The 17,791-nt window shown below is 42.0% G+C and overlaps 1 protein-coding gene across 1 annotated transcript; it reads right to left on the reverse strand.

Annotated features, from left to right (window-relative positions):
• Positions 1 to 7,435: 7,435 nt before the first annotated feature.
• Positions 7,436 to 16,176, reverse strand: arl8bb (ADP-ribosylation factor-like 8Bb). Its single transcript, XM_080461755.1, has 7 exons — positions 15,945 to 16,176; positions 13,611 to 13,691; positions 13,363 to 13,436; positions 13,185 to 13,278; positions 12,745 to 12,812; positions 10,242 to 10,312; positions 7,436 to 9,382 (listed from the first exon to the last, which is right to left on the reverse strand). Exons 1-7 carry the CDS (start codon positions 16,065 to 16,067, stop codon positions 9,333 to 9,335), a joined length of 561 nt encoding a protein of 186 aa, XP_080317881.1. The 5' UTR covers positions 16,068 to 16,176; the 3' UTR covers positions 7,436 to 9,332.
• Positions 16,177 to 17,791: the final 1,615 nt, after the last annotated feature.

The raw sequence follows: 17,791 nt of genomic DNA on the forward strand, positions 1-17,791 counted from the left end.
GGCCGAAGAAGAGCAGCAGATCACGCACCGTCTCCTCACATGCTAAAGGCCTCTTCGCAAATCGCTTTTCATCCGGAGCTGCGCTAAACTCTGTCAGGCTCATTCAACTTGACATGCAATAGGAATGAATATACGATCACCCCGTGTCTCCTCCGACTCCAGGGAGTTGCAGGAGGTGCCCTGGCAGGGGATCAAACCCAAGGTATAGGCTGTTCTTCAAGGTGATTGACCTCATGTTGTGTTCCAAGGCCAGATACCTGCAGTGGAAAGTCTCTGTTGATATCAAAGGCGGGATACTTGGTCCAAATCCAGCTGTCGCTGGGTTTCTAGTTCATCTGGCCCGAGGGAACATCTGTCCCTCTCATTGAACTGAATCCAAAGTATCATCAAACCCTCATTTAGTAGAGTGGAGGTGGCTGAAAAGATGTCTGACTCTTTCTAGAAGCCAGATTCATCACTTAAAGGAAGGTAAACATGTATTTGACCCTGTGCCTTAACGTGTGCTTTTCATTGTGAGCTTCAATAATGATCAAACTAAAACAATGAATATTGGATCATATTATTCAACACTACATTTTTGCTGCAATAGTTCATAATTAATATTTTCACAACATTCCAGCCTGTGGTGCACCATTTGTCCTGTCACATGTTCTATTCACAACCCACAGGGGTTTTTCAGCCATTGTCAACCTGACGCTATGGCAAATGGATGATAAAGGACTCATACGGCCCGTGCGGAGTCTTCTCAACACATTCATACCTGAGCAAACAATGAGCAGCCATTGCTTCAAACCTCCTGCTATGAAAGCTGTGGGCACACAATGAAAACATCCTTTGTGGGGATTTCCAAACCTTTGTCAGAAACACACAATTAAGACATTTATTTTTGTTTGAGTCTTTGTTGTAGTTTAAAAACCTCCCAGGGCACTTTATGCATGTTACTGAATAATCCAGCCTAATTACACTGTATTCAACACTTTTGTTTGATAACTTGTGAAGAAAATGAATTGTAATCATGGAGTACCAATGATTCTGCATTCATCGCAGCAGCATTGCCGTACATTTGTTCAAGTAATGCACTGGCCCGCCTGTCTGACTTTACACAGGACAGAGGGAAACGAGGGTACACGTGCTACCATCTGAACTTTGACTGTGATGGGCCAACGTCACCCTCAATGCATTCGTCGTGGCAAAGGCCTGAGCACGGTGAACTGACCGCCAACTGCCACCTTGCTCATGAAGTCGACGGGAACTTAATGTCAGTTTTCTTCGCCTTCCTAACACCCAGAACCATGGTCTACGCGGTATAACAGTACAGAAACTGTATTATTTAATTTGAATAAATGATTACCATTGTAAGTGAAAAGTTCTGCGTTTAAACAATTGAGGCTGTTATTGTAGCATATGACTTAGCAACACTTTGTAGTGTTTTTTGTTTGGGTTCATTTTGGTTGTGTCGGTGGTGGTGGTGGTGGTGGTGGGGGTGTTGGATTACAAAAAGAAACACTAACATGGTAAACCTGACCAAACCACACCAAAGATATTTAAAGGCTGAGATATAAAGTTCACTTGTGCATAGCCCCTCCATTACTATTCAGCCCACATACCAAGTATACTCCCTTGTTCAAAGAATTACACTCCCTACATCAACTTTTCATTAAATATACATAAATCCAACATGGTTTAATAAAGTGGACTACAGTGAATCTGCCTTAAAAATGCAGACTGATAAATACTCAATCTATATGTAAATATGAGGTACACTGGAAAAAAAAAAAATCAAAATGCAGAGAAAATGCATTAGCCGGCCTATTTGATCAGAGCCCCAGGAGCTGAAGTTATGATTTTTAATGGAATCTGAGGAGGGGAGGGTCTCAGAGCCGAGGCAGGGAGGTGAGAGTATGAAAGCGTCCACAGGGGAGCTGGCTATCTGAGAGGACACCGGATAACAGAGTGAACCCGAAAGATTACTCTCGGTGAGCGGAAACCAAATTATTGCATTTGGAGGTCTCAGCAGCTTTTCAGCACTCCCACAATCAGAAAACGAAGAGAAAGTCACAGTTTATGTCAAATCAAAATGAACTTTCTCGGTTTGCAACCACTCAAACTAAAGCATTGCCCACTAAAACTCTCTGTGAAGCAGGCGTAGAACATATTAGTTCTTCAATTGCCTTTAAACTAACACATTTGAAATACAGTTCCCTCGTCGATAAGATGCAGTCGCTGTCGAATCTCGGGAATTATTGAAGTTACCTGCATATAAAAGATCCGATATCCATAGCTTCTCATCTTTCAGTTTCACTGCAGAAAGAGATCAGACGATGGTATCTGTGTAACTGTATCAAAAGTGTCCAGTTTTGATAAATCTGGCAAAGACAAGAGGACATTTTCAGTCATTCTAATGATGTGATGATAACAGATCATGCTTGAATAACACTTGCACACTGAAATGGGAAGACTTTCAACAAAGCAAGATAAAGTTCTAGTTTGGGTGCCCCATGTATGAAAGCTCTTCAGGAACATGGGGAGCGACTGTGATTGTCGCCGTCCTCTGCAACACGCTGACCAGGTCATCAGAATTCTGTCATGACTGGTTCATAATGACATATCGACTCATCACTAGTGGTTAAATGGATCAGCTCATGCTGCCTGCTTGTACTAAACAGCAATGATAATTATTTACACATCATTCACTTGAGCTCAAGCAGATAAAATCCCACGTAAGTCAATAATGTGCATGCTGACTACGTGAAATTGTAGAGTCTGAGCATCGCGGGTCCAAACAGGATGGGAGTGACCAAGTTTATGTTAATATTATACTGTATTTATGCCACATTGGTCTAACTTTAGACTTTTGATATTCTCATGTTGGATCAGCAAAACATTTTAAAACTTTTATGTGTTTTCATTTTATTTTTCAAATAGTTTAGTTGTACTATTATTTACCTTCATATAAATTGTCATTATTCAAGTATTGCCTAGACAGTATGCGATTTTTTTATTTTTTTTTTACAGATAAAGCAAGATAAATTAAAATGATAAAAGACATGACAGACCTTCAAAGCCATCCATAGAAGCATGCTACTGAAAGAGCTGAGGGTTATTTATTTCAAAAAGTATAACCATCATACGTGATGCAGAAAAATTTAACTATTTTGCTTAAAGACGAGTCAAATTAATATCACATTAACCCAAACGCTCACTAGCGCATTCACGACAATAAACATCAATAAATGCCAGGCTAAACCAGCTAAGCAGAGGAACGTATTCGTCTGCAGAGTCCCGTTAAATTGGGTTATTGCAGGGTTGCATGCGCGTAGCCATCTGTCTTTTACAGGGTGCGGAGCGCTAAAGGATGTCGATATGTGCCATGCAGCTCTATATGAATCATGTGACATTCCACACATAGTGATTAGAGCCAAATTATGGTCCGCACAGGGAGCTGAATGAAGTGCTTGCAGATGCCCGTTGATGCTGAGTCTCCAACCCTCTAATCAAAACACTGTAGTTTAACAACTTTGGAACACATCATTTGTGTATCATAAAACAAGTCATACAGATCCCTGGACAAATTACCCAATAGTTAGCTCGGCATAACATGGCCACGCTCTAACGTCACGCTGAACAAAGAAAAGCTGACAAACAGGAGGAAAAAAAAGAAGATTTTTTCTAAATTATGTGATTTTCACCCCAAGAAGTAGTATCTTATAGGTTCAGGTCAAGAGGTGAGTCTCTCACAGATTAGATTAAATTCAATTGATACATCTCTAGATCATCCTTGTAATCCTTGATTTGATATGGTGCGGTTTAAAACTCGCCAACAGGTGGCCTATAAATCAGACATCAAATGACCTTCACCTCTGGAGCCGCATGATCCTCGCCTTGAGATTGACTCCAATGCTCCATGGGGGCACAGTAAATGCTGTATGTTGTAAATATTATGACCAAACTAGTGTATTTACTGAGTGTGAGGCAAATATTATTAGAGGCCTGTCTAGAAGATGTAAAACCTGTTTAAAATCACCCAGTGAATAAAAACAACTGAAGAAAGAGGGAGGTTTTTGATTGGGGCGAGTGACTAAGTCACTACTGAATCCATGGTACCTTCTAATTCTAAATAACCTCAAAAGCAAACATGTTGGACTGAAGAGAACCCCATTAAGTTGAATAAAATCTGAATTAAAGTCACAGCCTTGCAGTTTATGCCAACGGTTGTTAAGTCTCCTGCATGAAATGTGGCAAACGGTAATACTTTACTTATAAAGCACATTTTTTATTGCCTGAGTGAGCTCAGTGCCCTTTGCATGATCCAACACACACTCACATACATATGGTACATACTTTGTTTATAGCAGAAATAAGTGAAAACATGGGTCCACATTAAGTTTACTCAGCTTAGCCTCCTTACCTTGGTTGTTGTGCTCCCGCACTGACAAACATAAGAGGGAAGTTAAGCACATACTGTAGGTGTGTGATGGTGGAGCATACCATGTGGTTATTGATCAGGGGTTCTCTCTTACTATTCATTGAATTTACGTGTTTATTTGCAACACATGAATGGGGACATGTGGAGAATGATTTTGATGGTTTGAACATGCTTTTTCATACGTGTTTCATTTGTGTTGTGTGTTTTGAGGGTAATGTTTCAGAAGGAGATTGTGAAGACGGCAGGTCCAGAGAGGGAGGGCCTGTGGCCTCCATGTCTCTGGGGTGAGTTAAAGACTGAGGGTGGCAATCCAGAGACACGCAAACCTTTGAGGGATAAAACCTTGCGATATGTTGTTTGTTTTGGTATTCTGGACATCCATCTGCTCAGAGTTTTACCACAGTTTTTTGTAAATAAAAGCACATCACAAAAAGAGGGTTCAAGGAATGTAGGAAGAAACCTTGGCAGAACAGAGCTCAGAGGTAGCGGCTTTCTGCTATTAAGTGAGACGATCTCTGGTCCAGTTGGGGCCTTTTTGTGTGAAGCTTAATTTAGTGACTCTAAATTGTCTGCCTGTGTGAATATGAACTTGTGTCTATGTCAGTCTCTGTTTACCCCGTGATGGACTAGTAGCCTGTCCTGGGTGTATCCTGCCTTCACGCATTTTAAGGTGGATTGGCTCCAGTATCCAACAACCCTGAACTGGAGGAAAACGTACAAAACAAATGGATGGTTAGATGCTAATTTGTATTTACTGTATCCTCAAATTACAGCTGTTCGCATCAGGCATGAAAACATCTTCCAGAAAGTGGTGGAGCAAAGTACCTGATTACTAATAAAAAGTGAAACAGTACTTAACATTACTGACATTTCCATTTTGTTGTTGTCTAACTTCCTTAGCCAGCATTTAGCATTGGTGATAACGAACATTAGTGAATGAATCCATTATCCTCAAGAACGGGTGTTATGCTGAGTTCTCGAACAATGACTGGTTAATTCAAACAGGTCAAAATATTATGTTGCACCATCAGACCCGTTTACACGACAACGAATAAGAGTGTAACCGGAAAACTTTCTTCACTTTTGGGGAGTTCGTTTACACGGCCCCAGTGTGCGGATGCACTGTATCCACAAAGTTTTTATCTCGGCTCCCAAGGTGGAAAGATTCTTTCATGGTCACTATTCCCTCCTGCAGAGACTCCCGGAGGCTACGGAGCGCCTGTTTCTGCGCATGCGCTTCTCTCCCCCTCCCTCCCCTTCTGCTCTTCCACTTGTAAACAAACATGGCGGACCCTTAGTGGTATGACTTGCAGTCCATATTCTAGTTTTATCCTCCATATCAGTAGTTTTATAGTTGAGACTCACCCCTGATAGCATCCGATGCGTCGTCAGTCCACGTGGATGTCGGGCTCTTTCCATTTTCTTCTGGTTTATAGTGTTTTGTTCTCTGCACACACGTGTGTAGTTTCATGACAAAATCAAGCAACAGCGCCTTCCAGTGGCCCGGCATACTAACTACATTGTTGTCTCTGTGTCCGCTGCTGCAATGGAAACACACTCCCTTTTTTTTTTTTAACGGATTAGGTGTTGTCACGTGAAATGTCGGGTAAACGGGGCCTTACACAGAGTGCTACATTACAGCTTCATGCACATCATTACATTTAAAGTAAACATAAATCCAGAGATACCAACGCGAGCTCTCCCGGCTTGATATATTCACCGGCAGCTTCTCACACCTGCAGTGCAGAGTGACACCGTCTAGAAGTGAAACAGCTTCAATCTGGGAACGCTTTTGTGCATCCCATAGACCACTGTGCTGAATGGATGGAACACAGCTGCTTTATGTTGCTGTGGTTCAATATTCATTTAGGAAACTCAATCTTGGCGTATATATCATATCACCATGTGCATCTCTGTAAAGAAGTGGAGTTACTTCTGTACTTTGAAAGATATCCATCAAGGTCTTAGAGAGGCTGTATTTAGCTCTGAGTTTGTCTCAGTTAAGTCAAGTGGAGACTACAAGGGAGTGAATCATGTCTGGAGGAATATTCAATACTTCAATTTAAAAGAGACCAGTGATTTTGGTGATGAATGCTCTTTCCTGGGACACGCTTGATAGTTTGGACTCTAAAGAAACGCAAAGAAGTGCAGTTGTGACAGGTGGGAGGTGTTGAACATGTTGTGTTACATAATGACCCCACTGGTAATGGAGTGGAACTACATTAATTGTGTGTCACGCCTTCGGGTCGTCTCCCTGACCTTCTCTCTACATAAATCCCTACGGCACACTCGGAACCACTATTCAATCACTTGGAAACCACACACATGCAAGCACACATGCATTAAAGTTCCCACTGTGGACGCACACACGCTACACCCTCCAATGACCCGTGGAATTTGTCCGATAGCACCTGGGTCTGTCTGCACCTTCTAACTACCACCCTGGCAGACAATAAATGCCAGCAGCTGTTCATTAAATGCCGCGTTTAAGAAATGAGATTAATCAAGCTGTTCCTGTTGTAGCCACGCGGGCCTGCCTGATCTCCGAAGACCAGGGCTCACTTTATTACCCCCCAGTTCGCCACATGCTCCCCACGTTACATGAGCGTTGCATTTCCAGGCCAAGAAACACCGAAAGGTGTTAACCACCCATTGTGGGAAATGTGAGGCTGTGTGATTGAAAATACAGCACCAGCTGTCAACAAAGAAACCTCCCCGAGAAAATCTGCGGGATTGGAACTGTGAGAACCAAACGCCTTTATGGAGGTCAGATCCAGTGTGGGTGAATCACTTTATTCCTAAATAAACACAACTTTTTTTATTTTAGAACACTTGTGGAGATGTGCAAGGAAACAACGTCCTCTCATCACTGAATAGAAAAACAAACGCAAGTCAGTGGTCTCTTTTTTAGTACTCTGCTTCCATCTAGTGGGGAATAATTGAACTGCCCCCACAAAAAAAAAAAAAAAAAAAAAGTAAACTAAAAATCACACGCTGAAAAATTGTGGAATCCTTAAAAATAAAAACAAATTTATTTGCAATCACAGGGAACGAATGCATGACATCTACAGGAGCCTTTGTTGGAATAAAAATGCTAACTTCTTATTTACAAAGTCTGCAATTGAATGTGGATAAATTGAGCACATGCACATACAAATTGCAAATAGGCTTATATTATTAGACAGGTAACAAAGCTTTTCCCCAAAATTTTACCCACACAGTCACCCAGTTGTACGGCCCCTCACCGCTGCTGTGGTCCCAACAATCGACCTTTATGAGTATGACAATCACCAAGACACAGAACAACATGTGAGAAAAGAGACCGTGATTGATCGGTGGGCAATAATACACTGAACCACAAAAGCAGTGTAAGCCTACGTACAGTATCAGGGAGGATTAACCCAATTTGAAGACGCTTGCGCAACCAAAATATAATAAATTGATCCAAGATGCACGGGCCAAGCAAGGAGCGGGTCAATATACATGTGGTCGATGCTGTGAGGAGTAATTGTCTTGTCACTGGAAAGCGACCGCAAATCAATTTCTTTTAAAGACAAAGTTGTAGCTGCTTTTTTTTTTTTTTTTTTTTTTCCCCCTCCCCAAAAGTAAGAAAAAAAAACGACATCAGGATTGAGACAAGGGCGCAGCGTCAAATATCCGATGCTTTCATCTCAGCGGCTGTGCTCTGTTCCCTATAAGCTCAGTCATCACGATTAACTCTGGATTACGGGACAGACACTTGGGGCACACCCACTCCACTTTCAGACCATTTCATGTTTTCCTTTTCTGTTTAAATCCTTTAACAACCTGAGAACTGCAAGCAAAAGTCAGCCCACATTTCAAAGCTACATTACAGAGTCACAGGCTACAGGTGAAGCAGCATTCAAAATTTAGAAAAAAAAACAAAACAAAAAAAACAATCACCCAACAACAAAAAAAAAGAAAATGTAACATTGTTTTTCATTCAGCCATGTCTTCACTCCTCATTCTTAATGGTTTATACAGTACTGCCTTTTCTCAGACATCACAGCATGTTGACGCGATTACAGAACAGAAAATGAGATTGTCGAGTGGCGGCGTTAAGTGTGATTAAGGGATTTATTCTGAGTCTGTAACTAAAGTGTTTATTTATAATAGCGGGTTAGAGATTAAATTGGGCAATAACTGTCTGATTGGGGCGCTCTCTTTTAGCCGAAGGCACTTAAAAACTTTGCTGAGGATTTTCGCATCAGACACAGCAGCCACTCCAAAAGTTGCACCTCTATTGATCTTTAAGTTGTGTGTAAACTTTAAATCAAGCGACTTAACAATACAGATACTCCCAACAAGCCGGCAAAGTGAGACGCAGGCTCCATTGCTCAAAGTTGATCAGGAATCGAAGGCATTAGCATAAGCGACCATCGTCATTTTGGCAAATAATTGCTAAAAAAAAACCCAACTACAATCACACAATGTCACGTAAACACCAAATGTTGACTGGCAACTGAAACGAGAGTCTGATCGAAAGATTACAGGGGTGCTCCATTCTAGTGTAGCCGGGGCAACAGTACACTGCGTTATCATTAGATTCCTGTACAAAGAAAGAAAAACATAAATCCTCCATGATGTACACATATGCAGAGAAACGTCAAGCGGTAAGGCAATGATGGGCGTGGACAGTCCGCCTTCGAGCAGAGTAGTGAGACGACCTTTCAGGACTTCCGACGGGCTGAGGGAGATGGTAGTGCTGTACAGGAGCTCCACAGCTGTGGTAGTGTGCTGCGGGTGGCGCGGGGTGCAGGGCGGAGAGCTGGATCACTTCACGGAGGCAGTGGAAAGAGATGACTGTCGAGGACCCAAGACCGTAAAGAGGGGGAAGGGCTGAGGCCAGAGCTGCGACTGGAGGACCGCGGTGCCGCGTTCAATTTCAGCTTCTCCGAGACTTTGAATGCTGGATGAGCCACTGCAGTGTGATATCTGTGGGGAGGGACGGATTATTGATGACGTCAGCAGGTTCAAACTTTATTAAAAAAAACTAAAAAACTAAAAAACTTTTGTGTTCATGAGGTTGGTTGCAGAACTCTTTAAAATGATTCGGCCTCGGTGGAGTCCTCTGTTGGCCCGCTGTGGTGCAGAGCTCTGCGGTAATCGTCTTCTGGCTCAGGTTTAACGTTATGTGTGAGTTATGTGGGATTTTATGTAATAAAAGTGCACATTAGGGGGTGGCTGATGTGGGCCTGAAATCTGATCACATTATTTTTATGACGGTATTCTTTTTTGGCTGGTCTACAAACCAATTTCAACATGCTGGCCCCGTCTTTCACGTAGCAATTTCCAAAAAAAGTAATTTTCTACCATTTTTAGGCAGGAAAACTAATATTTCACACAGAGTAGCAGAGAGTTTTTGTAAACTATAAATGACCCAGTCAGATCTGTGCTTAAACATCTCTCTGAAGGCATGAAAAGGCATGTATGACGACACGTGGACAACTCGAGACAACACGCAATTATATGAGAGTAGACTTTCAACAGAATATGTATTTGAAGGATGACAGACTATAATAACTAGTTTTCAATGTTTTGACCCAACTTTTCATCTCCATTAGATGTTTAAGCTGCTTTGCCTCACTGTTTGTGTGATCAGATGTTTAGTAAATCAGCAATAAATGATTGCACTAAGAGGACGTTGAAGCGTCAGGTGAAACAGCACCACCTGTAGGTCAGGTCATTTACAGCAATGGAAGATCTCCATGTGTGAGGTCTTCTTCATTAGTGGGACTATACTAATGCAGATTACTGCAGGTCTCGATTTACTTTACACAACTCACATGCCTACCTATGTTGTCTTTCTCTTTGCAGGAGACAGAGTAGCAGCAGATCTCTCGATCCTGAATGGCAGATAAGTTCCTGTAAGACACAAAGACAGATGTGAATTCCACTGTGACCAGCCCCTGTGGATACTTTGTTCATATTAAAGCACTGAAGTAGTCTTGATGACCACTTGTTTTTTTTAAGCACCATGTTCATATGTCATAGTTTCATCTTCAAAGCATAGAGAGCGCTGGACGGAACTGATTGATTATCAACTGCCTGCAAAAATATTGACGAGGCACTTTGCATTGAGCCTTTATGGTGGAAAGTGGGCATGTTGAGGGCGGGATTTGAACCACGCAACCTTCCAGGTGGACTGGGATCTAGAAAAGGAAAGTGCGTGCAAGTGTGCACACGCACGGTTTTACCGATTTGAATTTGTTTGGGGGGCAGAATCTCAAGTGTTGTGTTACGACTGCTGATCTTATCAAGGCAACCAGAAACAGACCAAATAGGAGTAGCAGTTGATATTATATTAAATAAATTAACCATCAAATGATTAAATCCTGGGTGAGGTTCGCATTAGTTTTTGCAGAGTAACAAAAAAACAACTCTGACCTGAGGACGCTCGACCTCGTATCCACTAGATTTTATGTAGAAAAAGGTGCTGGAAAGTTAGAACGTCCATTATTCGACCGAGATAAGCAGTCATGTGATAATAGCATCCGCACCGCGGTGGCTAATGTCAAGTGGTGTGAGGAAATATTTTGCAATAGAAAGCAAAAATAGTTCAACGGCCATTATCTCTGATGCCGCCACTTCAAGAGGATGAAACCCGGCCATGTTAAGGTCGACCTTCGACCTGGTTGAGTTCCTGATCTGAACACAGTCAGTGGAAAGCGAAACTCTATAGACTGCAAAGGAAATGCCTTTGAAAATGAAAAGCTATAAACAATAGTGGTATTGTATGATATGAAATCGGTTCTTGGAGAATTAAAAAAAAACAAAAACATTCCTGTCTGTATCCACGTGACGATGACGCTTGTTAACCAGCGTTACGTCCTGCAGTCACAACTTTATCATTACAGCCAACAGGAAGAGGCATAAAAGAAAACAGGATTGCTACCACACACACACACACACACACACACACACACACACACACACACACACACACACACACACACACACACACACACACACACACACACACACACACACACACACACACACACACACACACACACACACACACACACACACACACACACACACACACACACACACACACACACACACACACACACACACACACACACACACACACACACACACACCTCACTGCTGAGCCTCACTGCTGAGCCTCACTGCTGAGCCTCACTGCTGAGCCTCACTGTGCACACACGGCATTGATTCTGACATTTTGCTTTAATTCACCAATGTTGCAAACTCACCAGTTTCACAGGTCTAAGGATCAATAAATCCAACCTCAATCTAAAATCCATAGTGATTTAAAAGGATGTATTTTTTTATTATCTATCTAAACGAGCCAAGTAGCAAAGTAAGAAGGTTAAAGCAGATGTTTTAAATACCCTTTTTTTCCCCGTTATGAGTTAGTATTGCAGCTGAGTTTTGAACATGTAATGGATGAACAGTCTTACGAGTAGAAATACACCAATCCACATTTTTTCACATCCGATCCCGATACCTAAATTTGGATACCCGCCGATACCGATATTACGCCGATACCAGAGCCGTTTGGTTTAATATCATTATCATTAGTTGATTTTATAAGCGGCTGTAATAAACTCCTCTCTACAGTAAAGTATGCAATGTAGGAATGTATGCATGTATCTTCCTAAAAGGCAACTTAAGTATGACGTCAGAAAAGGAAGCAGTGCAAACTACTTTTGTTCAATATGTACAATGTGGGGGTCTGCGTGACGTCATCATCTCATAATAAACTTGTTCTATCTTTAAAACCTCAGAATCACTTTAGTAATCTTTGGAGAAATTATTTAGCAACGCAGCACAAACAGCAATTTTTCCAGCACAACAATTGGGACTATTTTGACAGATTTTTGCTTTCTGGGGGTCTGAATCGCCCGCTACGGCGTAGAGGAACCGCTTTCTGGATTTCTTCCCTCATTAATCTAAGTCTCATAGAGACTCGCCTCCGTTCAGGAAATCCAGTCCACATTTGGTATCCAGCGAGCAGAGCAGCAGCGGGGAAACACTTGTGGAGTCATTTCAGCAACAGTAAAGCACAAATGTGGCTTCATGGATCAGGAAATGTCCGATCCGTGAATTACGTCATCAGTATTAGTATCCCAATACTGGATCGGCCCCATCCCTACTTATGAGGTAGGCATGTTAAAGCGTTGCAGTAGTCCGGTTGTGACCGACATTTCTTAGCATTGTGATGTTTAGAAATATCAGACATGACAAATATTTGTTAAGCTTAAACTATAACTTGGTTTGCAAACTATAACCAGTAATTAAAAAAAACAAACAAACACAGTTCTCACATTTTTTCAATGAGCTGCTTCTCATCGAGTGCGTTGGGGAGGTCTCGTTTGTTTCCAAGAACTAGAACCTGAAAGTGACAATAAAAGAAAGAGCTGATCAATACCCCGTACAGCCAAGTATCAGCATTATCACAGCATTATCACAGCATTATCACAGCGTTTAAAGGATTCCTTTCACCCGTCACACAGTCTATACCACCAATACAAAACAAACTGAGCAGTCGGAAGTCACGGCAGGAAGGAGCCTGTCCATAGTGCAAATCAGATCACCAACAATCCAATAATACCACTGAACTTGAAATGAATAAAAGGCTGGCGTAGTTTCAAATGGTCACTTTAGCCAGACTTTATCATGCATGAGTCACTGCAACGAAAGACGACTGTAAATTATGAGTTTAATCAGTGTTTCTAAAAGCCTTTATCGCTCCCAAAACTCTTACAGGGATTCCTTGTAGCTGTGGTTTTTCTAAAAGGTTGTGCAGTTCGTTTCTGGAGGCTTCTATCTTCTCTCGGTCAGCTGCATCCACCATATAACTGCAGATGAAATTGTTGTTGCTTAGACGTACATCGCAAGAGCTTATGTAAATGTGCGTGTACGATTTTGATTGGCAGACTTACACAATGGCGTTGACCCCTCGACAGTAGCGTTCCCACATGCTCCTGAAGCGGGGCTGACCTCCGATGTCCCATATCTAATGCAGGGGAGAAGACGGAATCAAGTGTCAGAAGCCGTGCAACATTTTGAGTCAGTGATAAAGTGATTCTACCACCATTACAGCTTTTGGGGGGGGGGGGGGGGGCTGGCAGAGTACACAGTGTGAGTCAGTCAAATATTGATCTCAGTGGAACAAGAAGAGTTATCTTACCTTTATTGTCACATTGCCTTTAGTGACCTTCCGCATGTTGAAACCGACCGTGGGGATCATGTCTTCGCTGAACTGTCCTGACTGGACAAGAAAGACAGACAGACAGACGGCGTGTTAGTCAATAGAGCGTTCTACTTTCCAGAAATCTCGAGGATTTCATCTAATTCAAAAACCACATAGAAGGCAATGTGGGTATGAGTTGCTTTTTTTTCTCTCCCTTTTAAATAATGAATCATGTTCCAATGATTTCATCTCTGCGTCAACATCAGCTCAGATCTACGAGCTGGGAAAAGAAGCATCGTTGAATTGTCAGATTTCCTGAGCTACAGGAGACAATCAATGAGAAATGTGATCATGGATACCAAGTTTCAGCAGTAGTAGGCGTGCGTGTGTGTGTGTGTGTGTGTGTGTGTGTGGTCGCCCTTCATACACAATGCCAACAGCTCAAGGGATTAAAGATATCCCATTTAGTCAAGTCAAGTAAAATCATTCCATGTGCAGTAGGGATTCCTGCAACTCGTTGGCTAAACAATGAGACTTTATTTCAATTTACAAGTCAATAAACTCAGGGGCTACAAAGCTATTTATTTCTCAGCGACAAGTCTTAATTACAGTTCTTTTGCTTAGACAACAGAGACATTCGTTGCTTGGAAGATATCTAATTCTTATTGCCGGTAATGAAAGCCTCGAGTTGTTTAGATCCATCAAACCCCAAACACGTCTCTTCAACGTTTGCTCACAAAGATTTGGAATAATAAATCAAGTTGTTTATTTTGATATTTTAAGGGGGTGGTGGTTGTATATAAGCTATAGCACAAGCACACCTGCATTCCAAACATGGGGTTTCATTCTTCACCAACAAAACTGTTCTTTCCCATCAGTTTCTCAGCTTTCTTTCTGTACATCAAATTGTTTTGTTTTTTAACAATTCTAGACAACCCTTTTTTCCCCATCAAAGACAAACAATAGGTTTCACTCAAACATGACCTCAGGCTCACACGCCTGCACGGGTAGAAAATGCAACAATGAGCCACAAATCACAGTTGTTTTTTTAACTGTGGGCCAAAAGTACTGAGCATTAAACCAGAATGGACAACTTCTTCCAATATTGTTCCTTCTTCGTTTGTCACTGTAGAGCAGACACCTGCTACATCACCAAAACACATCAAAATGAATCAAAGCTAAGATATGAGTAGTTCTGATTAATGTGTTCTTCACAGTGTCATTAGTAGAGGAGTTCAGTAAATAGTCAGTGATGTGAAAAAAAAACCAATCTGCTTCTCTAAATGAATGTGGTGAAGGGTTAACTGGATATCGGGAAACTGGAATTGTAGCCAGTCATGATGACGCCACAGACTGTCATCACTTGTATGAGTAGGAATGAAGCTGAGGAGGAACTGGAAACAGTTGAAACACAAAACAACAACAACAACAACAAGTTAATCCCCGAAACGATGTGTTGCAACCAAATACTCCACTGGCTTTGCAGGTCGGGTTTGTGGCGTTTGGATCTGGCCTGTGCCCTGAGCTCCAACCAGCAGCATGAAAGTGACTGTGTGAGGAGAAGGAAGCTTTGTTTCAATCTAATAACAGATCACCTGACATGACCACAGCTGAGCTTGGTGTGTGTGTGTGTGTGTGTGTGTGTGTGTGTGTGTGTGTGTGTGTATAAAGAGGAACCCAAAGCAATGTGGCCACAAGACATATTCACTGAGGCTGCACCAAGGCCCCGATAACACAAACATAAGCAACGACCATATAGACCTCACAATGCCCTTATCTATGTAGAGACTGGCAGCAATAACACAAGTCAGACACGGATAATAATAATAAGAGGGACGATCAGCGACCTCTGACACAACTAGTTAGATGTTTTTAACCCAAACCGGATCACATGGATCCTGAGCACAACGGAGCAGCAGGTACCAGTGGACCTACATGTGAGACAGCTGGCAGCCCCAAAGCTGTGACTAGTAGTTACCATTATTTCATGACAGACACACTGTTGTGATCCGTGTTGTGTCTGCAGACACCCAACCAGCTTGTTGAAACCACTGACAGGTCCGTTCACATGACCGGTTTCATGAGTAAGCACAGACACACCAAGAACTTCGTCATTCCAGTTCGCCCAGTGAAACCAAGCGGAGCGGCACATCAACACCAACAGTCCCGGTCACGGCTTCGCTTCGCGTCACCGAATAAGCTCCAGACCGAAACACGTCCTGGTCCTTGGTGATAAAGTCATGACAGTCCCAGTAAAACCTCCGACCAAAGCCTCGAGCAGGTATCAGCCTGGGCCCGAAATACACGTCTGCGCTGACTTTAGCTACTTACTGCGATCACGTTCACAAATGTGGTTTTTCCGGAGTACTGGAGTCCCACTAATGTCAGCTCCATCTCCTCCTTCCAGAAGAGCGACCTGAACCAGTCCAGCAGCCTGTTTATGAGAGCCAGCATCTTGAACCACACGGTAGTCGCAGTCTCTGCGGCCGTCTTAACTGAGTGTGAACTGCTGCTAGCAGTCCGCAGGAAGCAGCTAGCTGCTTGGTCATATCATGTGATCAGCGCGGGGGCGCGCACCGCCGGCGGGCGCGCGGGAGCGCAACAACCACGGGGGGCACGAGGACTGACTTTTAAAGTTGCAGTTACAAGTAAAAAAAAATAATATCAAGGGTTTTAATCAGACCTAAAGAAAATCAGTGTCAGCTACACATCTGGACTTTGGAGGCACTGGAGGCAGTCCTTGTGGGTTATGATATTCTAATTTATTGCTGACTGTGTTTGCTGTTTTTAGTGTTCACTGTTCATTGTTGTTGTTGTTGTTTTTTTTTCAGTTTTTAAAAAGGCCTAAGAGTCTGAAATAAAGATTGACTGATTGATATTTATTCAACGCATTTCTTTTTGGCATTTCCAGCAATAGCTTACAAAAGCTCCAAATTCATACAGATTAGTGCTGCCAGACTGCTGAGAAGGCTGTTTGGTGGATAAGTGGTTAGTCAGGGTTCAATTACGAGCTGGGCTTTCCTGTGTAGAGTTTGCATATTCTCCGTGTGTGTGTGTGTGGTGTGTGTGTGTGTGTGTGTGTGTGTGTGTGTGTGTGTGTGTGTGTGTGTGTGTGTGTGTGTGTGTGTGTGTGTGTGTGTGTGTGTGTGTGTGTGCAGTTAATTGGTGACCCTAAATTCCCCCTAAGTGTGAATGTGACTGTGTGTCTCTCTGTGTTTTCCCTGTGATGGACTGACGACCTGGCTGTATTCTGCACCGCCCCTCACCCATAGTTAGCTGGGATTGACCAGCGTTACAATTAAGTGGAGTAAAGATCAATGGACGGATGGATGGATGGATGGATAGATGAACTGCTGATAAATGCAAAACCACATCACGTATGTCCTGCATTCCCTCAATAATAATAATAATAATAAGCTTGGATTTAAATAGTGCTTTTATATGGCGTTTTTTAATTACTATTAATTCACACATTGTACTTTGAGGTTGCAAATATAAATATAAATAAAATGTATTATTATTATTATTATTATTATTATTATTATTATTATTATTATTATTATTATTATTATTATCATTATCATTATTATCATTATTGTCATCATTTTACTTGGACATGCTGGTAGAGAACTAGTTGATAACTGCAGAGTGAATATTTGCTTTCCATTTCCCCCCTCTCTGTTCTCCATTCTTGTAGTTGGTTCCTGTTTTGTCTTCTTCCCTTTTCAGGCTGCCTGACAGGGGTTAATCTCTAAACCACACAGAAACTAACCATCTTCCCTTGCTAGAACTGATAACGTGTTGCTTTGTACTTTAATCAGCAACTATGCCTGAGTACAGCCTGGTGTTGCATTTTAATGTTGCAAAGCTTCATCATGCTTTTTTCAAATGTTTGTGTGGCCATCTGCCAGGAATCTCTCTCAGTATCACTTCCTGTGAGGCCAGTTATGGCAGAATTACTGCAAAAACGAAACCAAACAACAGATCTTACTACGACAAGTATATTCACTTAACCTCATACTTTGAAGTATTCAGACTCAATCATTTCCACAAATCACACTTAATTATTATTAAATGTTATCATTATTGTGGGTGTTTCCTGAATGCATTTATATTTTATCAATCATACTGGTCCTACAATTTGTACATTTGTAAATCCCTTCACAGAAATGTTAAAA

This window comes from Lipophrys pholis (genome assembly GCF_963383615.2).
Source record: "Lipophrys pholis genome assembly, chromosome: 4".
Lineage (NCBI taxonomy): Eukaryota > Metazoa > Chordata > Actinopteri > Blenniiformes > Blenniidae > Lipophrys > Lipophrys pholis.

What these genes read in the sequence shown, in the direction of transcription:
- arl8bb (XM_080461755.1), bottom strand. Translation starts at nt 16,067, where the DNA reads ATGCTGGCTCTCATAAACAGGCTGCTGGACTGGTTCAGGTCGCTCTTC. An exon ending in AAGGCAATGTGACAATAAAG is followed by an intron (nt 13,437 to 13,610) that starts GTAAGATAACTC and finishes CCCCTGCATTAG; the next exon opens with ATATGGGACATCGGAGGTCA. An exon ending in CGAGGGGTCAACGCCATTGT is followed by an intron (nt 13,279 to 13,362) that starts GTAAGTCTGCCA and finishes TTTCATCTGCAG; the next exon opens with TTATATGGTGGATGCAGCTG.